Source organism: Pterocles gutturalis, unplaced genomic scaffold (assembly GCF_000699245.1).
Source record: "Pterocles gutturalis isolate BGI_N339 unplaced genomic scaffold, ASM69924v1 scaffold49624, whole genome shotgun sequence".
Classification (NCBI taxonomy): domain Eukaryota; kingdom Metazoa; phylum Chordata; class Aves; order Pterocliformes; family Pteroclidae; genus Pterocles; species Pterocles gutturalis.
In genome coordinates this window covers 805-14,483 of record NW_010129951.1, presented here as the reverse complement: position 1 = coordinate 14,483, position 13,679 = coordinate 805, and the positions used below count along the sequence as shown (strand labels likewise).

At 38.8% G+C, this 13,679-nt stretch overlaps 1 protein-coding gene across 1 annotated transcript; it reads left to right on the top strand.

The window, feature by feature from the left end:
- Positions 1-314: 314 nt before the first annotated feature.
- On the top strand, positions 315-11,685 carry CFI (complement factor I). The gene is made up of 12 exons (XM_010080047.1): positions 315-371; positions 1,942-2,260; positions 2,877-3,021; positions 4,070-4,248; positions 5,021-5,131; positions 5,908-6,024; positions 7,206-7,244; positions 7,720-7,823; positions 8,441-8,556; positions 9,301-9,575; positions 10,841-10,942; positions 11,468-11,685. Exons 1-12 carry the CDS (start codon positions 315-317, stop codon positions 11,683-11,685), a joined length of 1,782 nt encoding a protein of 593 aa, XP_010078349.1.
- The last annotated feature ends 1,994 nt before the right edge of the window (positions 11,686-13,679 follow it).

Sequence of the window (13,679 nt, the reverse complement as noted above, 5' to 3'; positions counted from 1 at the left end):
CCGTAAGTGAAACGGCACCTCCGAGCGGCACCGTCGCAAAAGGAGCCCACAGCTCGCTATGTTTTTAATCATTTACTTTAAGGGCTTTATTTTTGTTATCTCATCTTACAGTTCCAGTAAAACCAGTTAAATTGAGGCGGGATCCTTTTGGAGAGCTCAGATTTATCAGTGAGTTGAAGCTCCTGTACTTTATTTCTAAACACTCTTTTAAAATATTTTACTAATGGTTAAAAATTAAACACAAACCTAACAACTGACGTTCAAAAGGATCCCAGCTGGAGAAACCTGTCTACGAAGAGAGATAAAACCTCATCATGCAAGTGGTCCCCGTTTTCTTGGTTTTCTTGTCTCTCTGTTTTTGTGGATCAGAGGTAAGAATTTATTTTATTGTGGTAGCAGTAATTTATTTTAAAAAAGTTAAAAAGCAGTGTATTTTTATAAAAGCAAAACCAGTTTATTTTCATATTGTTTGTGTTTCGTACATTTGTTTTAGCCCACTTTGAATGTTTGAAGCTTGCTATTTCTCTTCCATGTACTAATTCTATCTGGAGTTCATGCTAACAGGCTTCTTCAAAAGATTTTAATCACGATCCTATCTTCAGCCCAATTTGCAAGCATGGTTGACCACAGAAAGCTGCTGCAATTTTCCCTGCCCCCCTTTTTTTGAGAAATGAGATTCCAGTCTAACTTGGCAACACGGTATATGAGACTACCTGAAGTTCTGCTGCAAAATCTTTTCCGCCAGATCTGTCCCAGAAAGCCCACCTGGGCTGAGCAGTCAGCATGCCCTGAGTCTTTCAGAGAAACCTGTAGATAAAAATCAGCACCTTTTGTGCCTATCCAGTCAGCACTCGGGAGAAACGCCTGGTACAATATGGGAATTATGCCAAGCCGGATCTGGCTCACAGATTGGATTCTACTGACCTGAGAACAGCAGGAAGAATTTAATAAGATTGTACAACTATTAAAAAGGGGGTTTTAGATTAAACCCTTTCCCATCAACATCCCCAGTAACTTTACTATGGCCAGGATTTCTTCATGAGAACTTTAAACTTCGGCTCTATTGACTCAGTGGAGGCAGTCAAAGCTGCTAAATCACATTTGAGGACTAACTTTTCTCTCCCATTTTTATGCAAAGTCCATCCATATTTTTCATGTTTCAACATTCTCCCTACCCATAGATCTTAGTGAGCAGAAGCACTCAGCCAGCAATGAAGTCACCAGAGAGCTGCACAGACAGCAGTCACTCACCTAGAGGCAGTTGGATGGAGGGTCAGAATTTGTATGTGCAGTCCAGTGATGACTGGCAACCACACCGCAAATCCACTGCTGTGAAAGATACAGGAAAAGAGCTGATAAGGAATGGCACTTAATTTTCAAATTTCTTTAAAATACTTCTACTTGTTACTTCAGCAGTCACACGGTGAAAAACACATTAATTTTAGATTACTTTATTGGCTCCTAAGTAGTTCATAAATCTTTACAGGTGATATTTAAACCCAAAGCCAACCAGGCCAATAAAAAAGTCTCAGAAAAAATCAAGCTGCTACTTTCCTTATTTTTCTGGTGTTTAAGTTCCCGTATGTTTTGATTTGCTTACAATCCCATTGCTGTGGTGTGTTATAAACCATTGGCTTATAAAACGTTTATCATCTGCAGTGCACTTTAGCTAATGTTTGAAGAGTAAGGAGTACAAAGCCTGTGGGAGACCAGTAAGAGTGAAGATCACAGCAGGTGAATGATCCAAAAAGAAGTCCAGAAGAAATGAAAAAGATGAAGTGGCCACAGACAAGGGAATAAACACTATATTTAGCATTTTTGTGCTTGTAAGATAGGAAAAGGCTTACGAATGAACACTTTGTTGAGGTCAGTAATGGGATCTGCAGAACTCTTGGTGCAGTTCCTAGGCTTACGCCCCTTTTTTTATTTTGTGCCTTGCAGAATGCAGCATCTAATGCTGAGGAAAACCAGTTTCAGCAGGTTGAGCCTGCCCAGCCAGCTGAGCAAGACACGTACCTCATAGGAGAATGCTTAAACAACAAATACACACACAAGTCCTGCAAGAAAGTTTTTTGTCACCCATGGGAACGATGTGTGGAGGGAAGATGTCTTTGTAAGCTTCCCTACCAGTGCCCAAAGAATGGCTCTTCAGTTTGCTCTACCAATGGAAGGTACTTCTATACTTACTGTCACCTGAAGAGCTACGAGTGTCAACATCCCGAAGCAAAGTTTCTGCACAAGGGAAAATGCAGGTCTGCAGGTATTAAAACCTCCTTTTCCAAAATGTATCAGTGAGTCATTTGTGGCCAAGGAGATGCTTTACTATTTACAGCTCAGAAAGTCTGTTAATTTCCTTGCACTAGTAAGAACATGAAACAGAAAATGAGAAGTCATTGAAAATGAGCAGTGTCTGTTGATTTTCATTTAAAAAAAGCAATTGACAAGCCCGGGTCACCCTGGAAATAGACAGAGGAAACAGCTCAAAGGTCTCCAGGCAGGCTGTTGACTATGGTGGGAGGCACAGCGGGAGAGGGCCTGCTGAGAACATTGGCAGAGAGGGTGTCTTTTGGAGAGGGACAGACCTCAAAGGAGCAAGAGTCCAAGGAATGGAGTCAAGCTGCTGAGGTGTGTGTGGGAATGCACAGGGAGATGGTAAGCAATGTTCACGTCAATCATTCTTTAAACCCACAAAGTCAATCCCAGTAAAATCAGGAATAATACCTGAAGCTTCTGATTCCCAAGATACTGTTCTTTCCATACGAACTTTGGCTGTCTATACATTAGTTCTGCTTTGTTTCTGTGCTGTCTTTCCACTAGATACATATATATAATATGATTTTATTTGGGAATTTTTTTTATTTCTCTTTTTGTTTTAGAAACATTTGCAGTCTCTGTGGGACATGGAGATTCAGGTTTGCTTCGAGTAAAACCTGTGGATCACAATAATGACTTTTTTGTCTGTGGTAGTGGGTGGACTATGAATGAAGCAAATGTGGCTTGCAAGCACCTTGGCTTTGAATCGTAAGTTTGGGGAATTTATCTCTGGATAACTGCAAGGGATCTGAAAAAGTAGCGATCCTTACGTAAGTGTCAGTCAGCAGTTAAGACAGAAAACTCGTAAGCAATGTATTGGCTACAATATTCTGATAAAGCTTCTTAAATTGACACCTCAGCGTGATTTCTGTGATTCTGGTAGATTTCTGTAGACTTCTGTGTTCTGTTACAGATTACGACTATAAAAACCATAATTGTGTTACTTTTAAAATAAAGCTGAAGACCAATGCACAGGTCTTGTGTAAGGGAAAGTGCATAGATGGACCATCCCCAAGTAGCTCTGAGCAATAACCTGTACACAGAGAAAAGTGTCTTACACTAGCTGACAACAGGGTAGAGCTCTGCTTTGCCACTTGCACCACCCAGACTAACAAGAACCAGAACGTCTTTTTTTTTCACCTCTTGTGACCACTGCAATTGCTTGCTTTGGTCCCCAGGAATGTCTGAAGCCACGCAGAGCTTGCTCTTTTTCCTGCAACCACACTTATGACCTGAGTTGCACATTCAGCTCCTCTTAAAGAGTCAACTCTATACCCTGTACAGAATAATTTTACACATATACAACTAATTTAATTTAGTCAGGTAGGGCTGCCTCCCCAGCCATACCTGGAGACTAAAAATGCTATTGCAGTGCCCTAAATTGTCCCCTCTCGATACGAAGCAAATATTTCCTAGTCCTGATCAGTATCTCTTTAAGATAGCAAGGGAGGGTTTGTCCTGGGACAGAGCATTCAGCCCTGGAGTCCCATTGTAAGCCTGCCTAGTTACTTATTTACTCCATGGATATTGCTTTAAGGTAGGGCACACAGACACTGTTAGGAGGATACAGATCAGGTAAAGTCAAGGGAGATAAACTTTATTAATCCCAACCTTGTGTGGGAAGTCTGCTCTTTTTCTTAGCCATGCCCAAAATTCTTTAACACTGAGGAAAATCATATAAATTCTAAACAATAAAAGCAGTGGACAATCCATTGTGAAATGATATAATTTGTTATTATTATTTGTATTTTCACAGAGGTGCTGAATATTACCAAGCCAATTCCAACATCACAGGATCTGCCTTAAATCCATCACACTGTCTGCAAATAACTTGCAGGGGTCTAGAGACAAGTCTTGCTGAATGTCACATAGAGATTAAATCAAGAGGTAGTAATGAGGGATTTGTTAGCCTCCAGTGCCATGAAAATCTCAGAGGTTAGTAGGTTTTTTAGTTATCTATTTAATCTATCTTTTTTTTTTTTTGTTTTTAGTTATTTATTTATTTAGTATATCTATTTGGGGTTCTTACATTTTAACTTTATTTTAAATAATTAGGACCTAGTTTGCTGAACTCTTAGCCACAGCGAGCCTGCACTGAAACATTTTGATTTTTTAAAATAGTCCTTCTGCAAACTTTAAGAGAATTGAGGCAGTCTTCTGCTCTTATCCTCTGGGGAGTTTCAGGACCCTTCCATTTCTCACTGATATAAGGGGAATCAAGTCCTTGTTTTGACTTCCAACAGCTTTCTTTTCTCTGTAGTGGGTTTTCTTTGGCACTGATAAGCATCAGCCCAAGATGCTGCTGGTTAGGAGAGCTATGAATCATCTCAGGTTTTTCTTATGCCACAAAAGCAGGAGTTCACAGACTCCTGATGACTTCCTTCTAGAGGGGGAACATCCATCTTCTTAATCACTTGAATCATTTACAGTGGGTTTGAACCGATCATTTCTGCTTCAGTCCTTGTCTAGAAGAAATTAAGTTCCTTTGCCAGGCTACTGCAAGTTGGAGGAGGTCACACTGAAAGCTTGATGAGAAGGCAATTAAAACAATAAAAAATATTCCTATTTACAGTACTGGGCCCCTGAATGCCTGCTGTTGATAGGGCAAACTGCTGATAGAATAAAATGCACAAGCAGAATATTTCCATGGGCAATTGAGGACTTATAGACATTTCCACACTAACTTCATTTTCATCGTGCTGCACAGCTTGTTCGGATGGCGAGTTTCATTGTGTCAACAAGAAGTGCATTTCTCTGAATAAAACCTGCAATGGAATCAATGACTGTGGAGACCTAAGTGATGAACTGTGCTGTAGAGGTAATAATTTCCTTTCTCAGCTGTTTCAAAATCATTTCAGCAGAAAGCTATCCCCAAAGAATTTTTACAGAGATGTAATTGCTAAAGTCTCTTTTCCAATAAGTCACTACATTAAAGCAATCAAACCATATTTTATCCATACACAAGTGCAAAAAAACTACGCATAAAATAATTTTTGGGAGCAGGCGAGTGATCTCTGAGAATCTGGACTTCCTTGGAGGATGAGGAAATACAATGAGATTATTTAGGACGCCATTAAACATTGATAGAAAAAAAAATGAGCTGTGTCAGAATGAAAATGTATTTTTAGTTGGGAAAAATCAATAGTAATTAAAGACACTATTTTTCCAATGAACTATCTTTAAATCAAAGTAAGATCTCTCTAAAATGTATTACTAATGCAAGATTATCCATAGAATCTCTGTGAACAGCTCCTGTCACATTGCTTCATGAACAGTCATTCTTTCAGCATTTGCAACTCCAGGTGTAACAATTTTGATTAGAAATGAGGGATGGACCTAAGCATGACCTGAATGCAGGAGAATACTTTATGAAGTTGGGTTTCAGGTGCCAAACTGTAAAGTGGGTTACAAATCCCACCACTACCCCCTTAAAACTGTAAAATGAGGAGAGCCAAGAATTCATTTTGTTTTACACTTACAGAGCCTGATTTTGGGATTTATTATAGTGTGTTTATATTTTTAAAAAGCTCTCTCTGTGAGGTTGCTGAATCGTATGATCCTGTCATTTACATTTGTAATTCTCCTGTGTTACAGAATGCAGAGACAACAGTTTCCACTGTCGGTCAAATATCTGTATTCCAAATAAGAATGTCTGCAACAAAGAAGTTGACTGCCTCACAGGAGAGGATGAAGCTCGAGTTCTCTGTGCAGGTTTCCTTCTGCAAGATGTTTTTGTTTCTTTCCTTTCATTCTGCTCAATAATAACTAGAGACTACACAATGCATATTGCTAAATTATTTAGCAGATTAGCAAAACCAAAATGCATGCAAGAATTACTCTTCCCAATGTTATGTATAGTAGGAGAAAAGGTTCTGCAATTTTCCTCCCTTTCCTTCTAGAAAAGAATAGCAAGAAAACTAAAGGAAGGAAGAAACAGATGATGTTTTAGGAGGCTTAAGGCAGATTTTGTCTTTTGCTTACATGGCCATCTATCAAACTAGAATCCCCTGTTTGTAAAGAAAGCATAGACAGGGCAGGCAGGAATATTTTCCTCAGAAATGAGGAATTCAACTAGTTTGTAAATGGAATAATTCTGTTCTTTTTCCCTCACTGTTGAAGAGATTTTTTGTTTTGAAATTCGAATGTTGTTCTTTGCTCTGATAAGAGACAAAGTCTAAAGCTGAAAAGTAAACACTGTTGGTAAATGATAATTGGTAAAGGTAAACTGAACTCTAAAGGTAAATATTACTGTCTGTAACATGAGAACAGACCCAATCCTCAAACTCCATTTAGGAAGTGAATTCAATGGGCATTTTGTTTGAATAAAAGTTGACAAACCAGATTCAGGAAGCATATAATTTACCTCTCATGCTGAATACCGTCCCTTTTACTCTGTAAAAGGAGGCACATAGTTCATACAGCATCATCTAAATTGGACAAAAAAAAAAAATCCTGTTACCTAATACTCCTTTTGGCTTTAGAAAGCTCCAAAACGTTCATGGGACAGGAGGAGGAATTTGTGTTGTTTCCTGGTGGAGGAGAATTGGATATTACTTTGGAGATTAAAAAAAAAAAAAAAAAAAGGGCTATTTCTCAGGGTTTCTTTGCAGAAGGGTTCTCTAGGCATGCAAATCAGAGTAGATGTCATGTACTTATGAATTAATATCTGCTGGATGTAGTTCATTTGTAGGCTGAGGCAGCCCAAGAACGCCTACCAGGAAAGGAAGCAGCAGGCAGCAGGCTGAGAGAGTATTGCTGTCCACGTGAAATGGTTTGCCCTTCTGCATTTAAAATGTGTACCATGATTTTGTCACACAAACATTTTGTCATTCAAGTAATACAACAAATTTAAATGTTTGCCAACATTTTTAGTATTTGTTATTCTACTACAGGCAAAGAGAAAAGTGCTGAAAATCACAGTATGGACAAAGGTAAGTGTAACTAACCCTCCAAAAACATTCCCTCTTGTCAGTAGTTCTCTGGCTTGGTACCAGCCAACTGGCCAGATCCAGAACACTCAGATATTTGGATTTCGTGATTTAGTAATATACACTCTGGGGCTTACTATTTATCTTGCTTTCCACTAATTTCAAGAATGCCATAGTAATTCTTCTTGGCTGAGGACCCACATCTTCATGTTTTGGCAACTGCTGGAGGTAAACTCTCAGCAAATCTAGGGGAACTGTTTTAAAATTATTTGCCTGAATGTAAGCAGCAGTGGAAACTGAAAACACAAGCAATTTTCAAAGCAAAAACAGATGCCAACATTTTTGGTCTTTGCTTTCCTGCTATTTCAGCTACTGCCATATTCACAGCACTCAAATTTTCAAGATAAAGAAAAACCTGTCTCCAAATAGAGAGAATGGATACCTGAATTCTGAGACACATTTTTCCTTTTTGTTAAAGAAAGAAAAATGATAAAGACACTTCTTCCCCAAGTACACTGCGGTCTTACAAATCACACATTAACTCGACGGAAAAGAATCATAGGTGGAGAGATTGCAAGAAAGGTAAAAAAAACCTTACCAGATATGAGTTCATTCAGCATCAATTTAAATGGGCATTATTGCCCTTCTGTTAAAATATACAGAAATAACAAAATCAGCTTCATGTTTTGCAGCAGTAGTGGCATTGCACTGAATGAAAGTAAAGCGAAGCACAATTTAGAAAGTAAACTATGGAGCTGTAAAATTGAGCATTACAGTAAAAGTACACATTGAAAAATGATTCAGCAAAATACTTAATACTATAGATAGAACAATTCTGACAAAATGGAATTTAAATTTGTGCCTTTGAAACAGAATATGGACAAAAACGCTATACTTGATCATACCAGGTCAGATTCTACATCTGTTTCTCTGGCTACAAGGGGTTTCATGGCAGAACACTGGAGGGAAGAAGGCATTGCACAAAGACAGAAGATTGAACAAAATGACTGCATTTTGGAATATATACCCTTTATATCTGATGGAGCGCAATTCTCTATTTCTTGATAGCAGATTTGTTATTTACAATCAGATATAGTCAAGGAGATGAGGTGATACCAAGAACTGTGTTTCCCTTTATGCACTAAAAATAGTACAGTCATTATGATTTCACATGATTTGGGTGTTTGTTGTTTGAATAGGGTGAATTCCCTTGGCAAGTGGCAATTAAAGAAACTGGCACTGAAGGTGCAACAGTGTACTGCGGAGGGGTTTATATTGGTGGCTGCTGGGTTCTGACTGCTGCACACTGTGTCAGGTAAAAACAACAAACTAGGAAATTATTTTCTTCTTGCAAGGCAGAAAGATTGATTTGGATATTATTGCCCTTCTCACCTGTTTGATAATTCCCATTTTCCTGTTGAATAAAATAATTTAAAACACCGACACACACATTACTGATGGGGAAGATTCAGAGAAAGTAGAATATTTTGGAAGTGAACAGAAAGATGAAAAAGTCATGATGAATTTGAAGAGACACAGCATTCTTCAGTCAGGTAGTAGGCAGGCAGAAAGAGTTGACTGTAACCACTTTGCCTGAAAGGGAGATACAAGGCACCTCCTCTCTTCCCCACTTCTACCTTGGGGAAGTCCAGGGTCTGTTCCCTGAGAATGTCCCTGGGGTCATATATTCCCCAGGACAAGCATGAGTAGACAGGGAAGATTTGCCAGAATCCCATCCACATCGGCTCACTCTTCTTTCACTTGAAATGAGAGAGGCATAAACGCTTGCTTTCTCCTTGTCACAGCACTGAACACAGAGCCTGGCCTTCAATATTTATTTCTATTAGTTGCAGTACTCAGCAGCAAGCGTCGTCTGCCTTGCATTTGCTGCACTTCAGAAAAACCTGGACATCAAGTCCAGAAAGAAACTTTATGCATATAATATGAATTTTTATTCTAGAGGAACTTTGATAAAATGCAAAAGTTTACAGCTAGTTGAAATGCACAGTGCTTGTGTTAAGTACCAAAACCATGTTTTATGTCACTGTTTTTTTTCCAGGGCAGGTCGAGTTCATCTGTACCGTGTCTGGATCGGACTGCTGGACACAATAATGTATGACAGAGAGACAGATACATTCAGACTAAACCGACTGATAATCCATGAAAATTATAATGCGTCAACGTACGAAAATGACATTGCTCTGCTGGAGCTGAGAGGTTTTGGGAAAGGAGAATGCTCCCTGAAATACAGCACACCTGCCTGCATCCCCTGGTCAGAGCACATGTTCAAGACTGGTGACAGATGCAAAGTTTCTGGATGGGGACTAGAGAAAGGTATTTGTTTTAGTGCTTACTACAAGAATGTATTACTTGTATCACTTGTTTTCTAATTGTGAGCTTTCATTTTGAAAAAGCTGAAACGTAGTTGTGCACAAAGCACTCGAAGAGGCTGAGTACAAAAAACATAGGCTGTGGTTTGGCATTCAGCCATCACTGTTGGTTCTCTTTTCTGTACTGCTTCCTCTGCTGGTTCAGCCACTTAGTAAAGTGATCTGGAGGACACCCCTGGTTGAAAACTGCCCTGACAACAAGAAGTGTTCCTTTTGCCAATCTAAGATTTATATTATCCGTGAAGACCTGGTAACGATATCTAACAAGCAGCGGTTAGTAGCCCATAGTCACAGCCCATCCTCTGTCCCCTGGAGGACACCCCTGGTTGAAAACTGCCCTGACAACAAGAAGTGTTCCTTTTGCCAATCTAAGATTTATATTATCTGTGGAGACCTGGTAACGATATCTAACAAGCAGCGGTTAGTAGCTCACAGTAGCCCATAGTCACAGCCCATCTTCTGTCCCCTGCCCAAGAAGATCTGAGCTGAAGCCAACAGTTACGAAACTCAGCACATCTTGTCTGTTTGAGTTTAGCCCTGACAAGGCTGCACAGAGCCAGATAAGCCAAATATAATCACACTTTCAAAGACAGGGGAAACATTTGTTTTGTATCACAGTGATTACACCCTGGTGTTGCAGTGACTGCACGCTGGTTGTGAGGCTTTCCTGGCCATGCTCAGCAGCAGCCCATAAAGCAAATGCAAAGCTGGGAATTACTAGCAAATGGACAGAGACCAACACAGAGAATCTCCTTAACCTTGTGAATACCTAGCTCACCTGTATCTTCAATACCTGGCCACTCATCCCAGAAAGACAGGATAGAATTGGAAAAAAAGGTAACACAGGTGATCAGAGCCACATCTCCATTTCACAGAAAACAACATACCAGTTTCCCAGTGTCTGAAAACCTTGATATGGAAAACACAGGAAAAAACTGAGGAAGACAAGGAAAGGAAAAGGGTGAAAATGTCGCAAAATGAAAGCACTGTATTTAACACAGCAAGGAAACCACTCTGCTTTTATTTTGAAATATATGGCCAATGTACTGCAATTCATACGGGTGTTAGTGGCAGTCTAAGGTATCTCGTTATAATATTGATTATACTCTATAAATAAGCAAAGATATAACTTTCCATTTATGATATTAAGAGTGTCTAATATGTACTTACCATTTTTAATTTAGAAATGTTTATTCTTTTCTTTTCTAGGTTATACCAAACAATATAGGCTCAAGTGGGGCAATGTTAATTTATTTCAGAATTGTTCTGAGTTGTATCCAGGACGATTTTTTAAACAAATGGCATGTGCAGGCAAGCATCAATTTTCTTACTATAATTTCTCTACCATCAAATCTACTGTTTATAAGGTCAGACATACTGGCTGGGAATCTTTTAAACTTGGGAGAGACAATAAGCTGATTGCCACAGTATCACCATTAACAAAATGCTAGCCATTGGAGCCTAGATGCATCCACCATTATATATCTATTTATAAACAAAGTTCAGATGATAGTCTGCCTAGTTTCTATCATTATGTGGGCGAATTTTGGCACACAATTTGAGTTATGTTTTCTAAATACACAAGCATTTTACAGCCCACTGACCCCAAAGCAAATGAGGAGGATTTGGGCCAGCCACGCATGTAAAGAGTGGCCCTCCACTTAAAAAGAAATGAGAAGTAATAGACCGAAGAGGTTAGAAACCTCCTTTACTGGTGACCATTAGACAAACATCTGTCAGGAAGCAACACAGACCTGAAAAACCTCCCAAGCTCAGTTTTGTGTGCCAGCTTGTATATTAACTTCTTTTTGCTTTTTATGTCTTCTTTTTCCTCAGGTACTTTTGATGGCTCCATAGACAGTTGCAAAGGTGATTCAGGTGGACCCTTGGTCTGTTTTGATGCAGAAAATGTGGCGTATGTCTGGGGTATTGTGAGTTGGGGTGATAACTGCGGGGAGGCTGGCCACCCTGGTGTGTACACAAAGGTTGCCAGCTATTATGACTGGATTAGCCATCATGTGACAAGGAGTCTCATTTCACGGTATAATATCTGAAGCTCGGAAAATTCAATACTTCCTTCTTATCACCCATGAAAAAATGAACACTAGCCCTTTTTTACAATCAGCAGCCATGTAACTTAGCAACAATTAGTACAAATCTTTAAAGAATATATTTTGGAAATTTTTAACACTCTATGAATACCACAATTTTGCAGAAGCCTATAAGAAGAGAATTTTCCAGTCACATGAATCTGCAGCAAAAGTCTCTAATAAAAGCAGGGAAATTAAAATATATTTTTCTCATTGTTTGTTTTTTTTTTCCACATTTCACGTTGCATTTCAGTGGCCATTGCTTATATATTTAAAATGCACAACCATACTGAGAGCAGTAGTTGAAAAATGACTGCATGGGTAATATGCAAACTTCAGAGAAAGGACAGCAACCACAGTACTTTAAAGAATTTCGAAGCATCATCTCAAGGTCTAGGTCACTAGAAACCCTCGGGATGCTGCTTTTCTTGGCAGCTGATTCTTTAGGCTTACTGCGAAAGTAGATTTCAGCCCATCTATTAATTGACAGACTGACTATGATCATACGATGTGTTGCAGTGCAGCAATTACCCAAATAATAACTCCGTTTGGTGGTAAGTTTTTCAGCTACAAACTCAGACAATTTTTATCTAGTTAATAGACCTCATCTGATCATCTAGTTTGGGGCAATTTTGGTAGGTCTAAGTTTTATTAATGTAACTGCAGCTGGTCACAAACAACAAAGGAATTTAAAAACTTGAATCAACTTAAAAAGCATCTGTACTCTCTTGAGTTCTCCGTGTGTGTATATATATATATTTCTAGAATCCAACAAACTCTTAACATCACGTAGGGTTTTACCGCATGTGTATGTATATACATTTTTATAGATATACACACATGGACACATATACACACAATTTATATAACATAAATATATTAAAAAGTATATATTATACATATAGACTTAATTCTAAAAAACCAAGTTACAGATCTAAAGTTAAAAGTTAATACTCTCAGTCATAACCGTCCTCCTGCCCCCAGATTCTAAAATTAGCACAAGTTTCCTACACCAATATACAGAAGTGTGAACCAGTAATGTCGAGAAATAACATCCAGGGCCTGATCCTGCAACATGCAGTCAGGGGGAGTTTTGCTGCTGCCTTAACTGACCCAGAACTGGACAAAGACAAGGGGCCATCAACAAAATGGGAACGATTAAACAGAAAATCCTTCTGCTTTCACCAGTCCCTGTGAGGAAGTTCTGCCCACACGATAATCAGGAAGCACAGCCCAAAGGACCACTGTGTAAGCCACACATTTTTAGACAGCACATCAGTCTGTACATCACAGTCTCACATTTGGCAAGAGTTATGCACAGAAACGGTGCACAAAATTTTTTGGAAGTACTAGAATTTGGTTTGTGGATTGGTACCCTTGGTGCAAAACTGCCAAACAGCTTCAGGACCATCTTGGTTAGTTCTACCAAACTGCTCAAAAGTTTTAAAACACACTTCACTGTATTCCAATTTACAAATGTTTTAATATCTATTTTACTTTATCAATTAATTATCCTGTTGAATAAATGGCCTATGTTCACACAATACAGTTGCTGTGGTGGTGTTTTTTCTATAATTCACCGTAACCTGCTTCAGACAACATTTTGACATTTTCATTGACTTTTCTTTACCTTCCGGTCTTGTAAAAAACCGGTATCAGCATGAATTCGCCATGTAAAGACACTGTCAATCAGCAATAAGAAAAGCAAGGGTATGAATTGCTTCTCTAACTCCCCTCCCCATCCCCCCAAGAAGGCTTGATATTTAGGAAAGCATTTAATTATATTCCTACACAGGAACTATTTTGCTGAATTAGGGTCTTTTTAAAAATCACAGGTAAAAGCTGGACAGGTGTAGGAAGAGCTCCCTCTTTTGTTTGACTTAATTAACTTCTCTAAAGAATTTTTTCCACTATTTTGTCAGTTAACTACAAATAGTACTAAATGCTGAGGCTGGAAA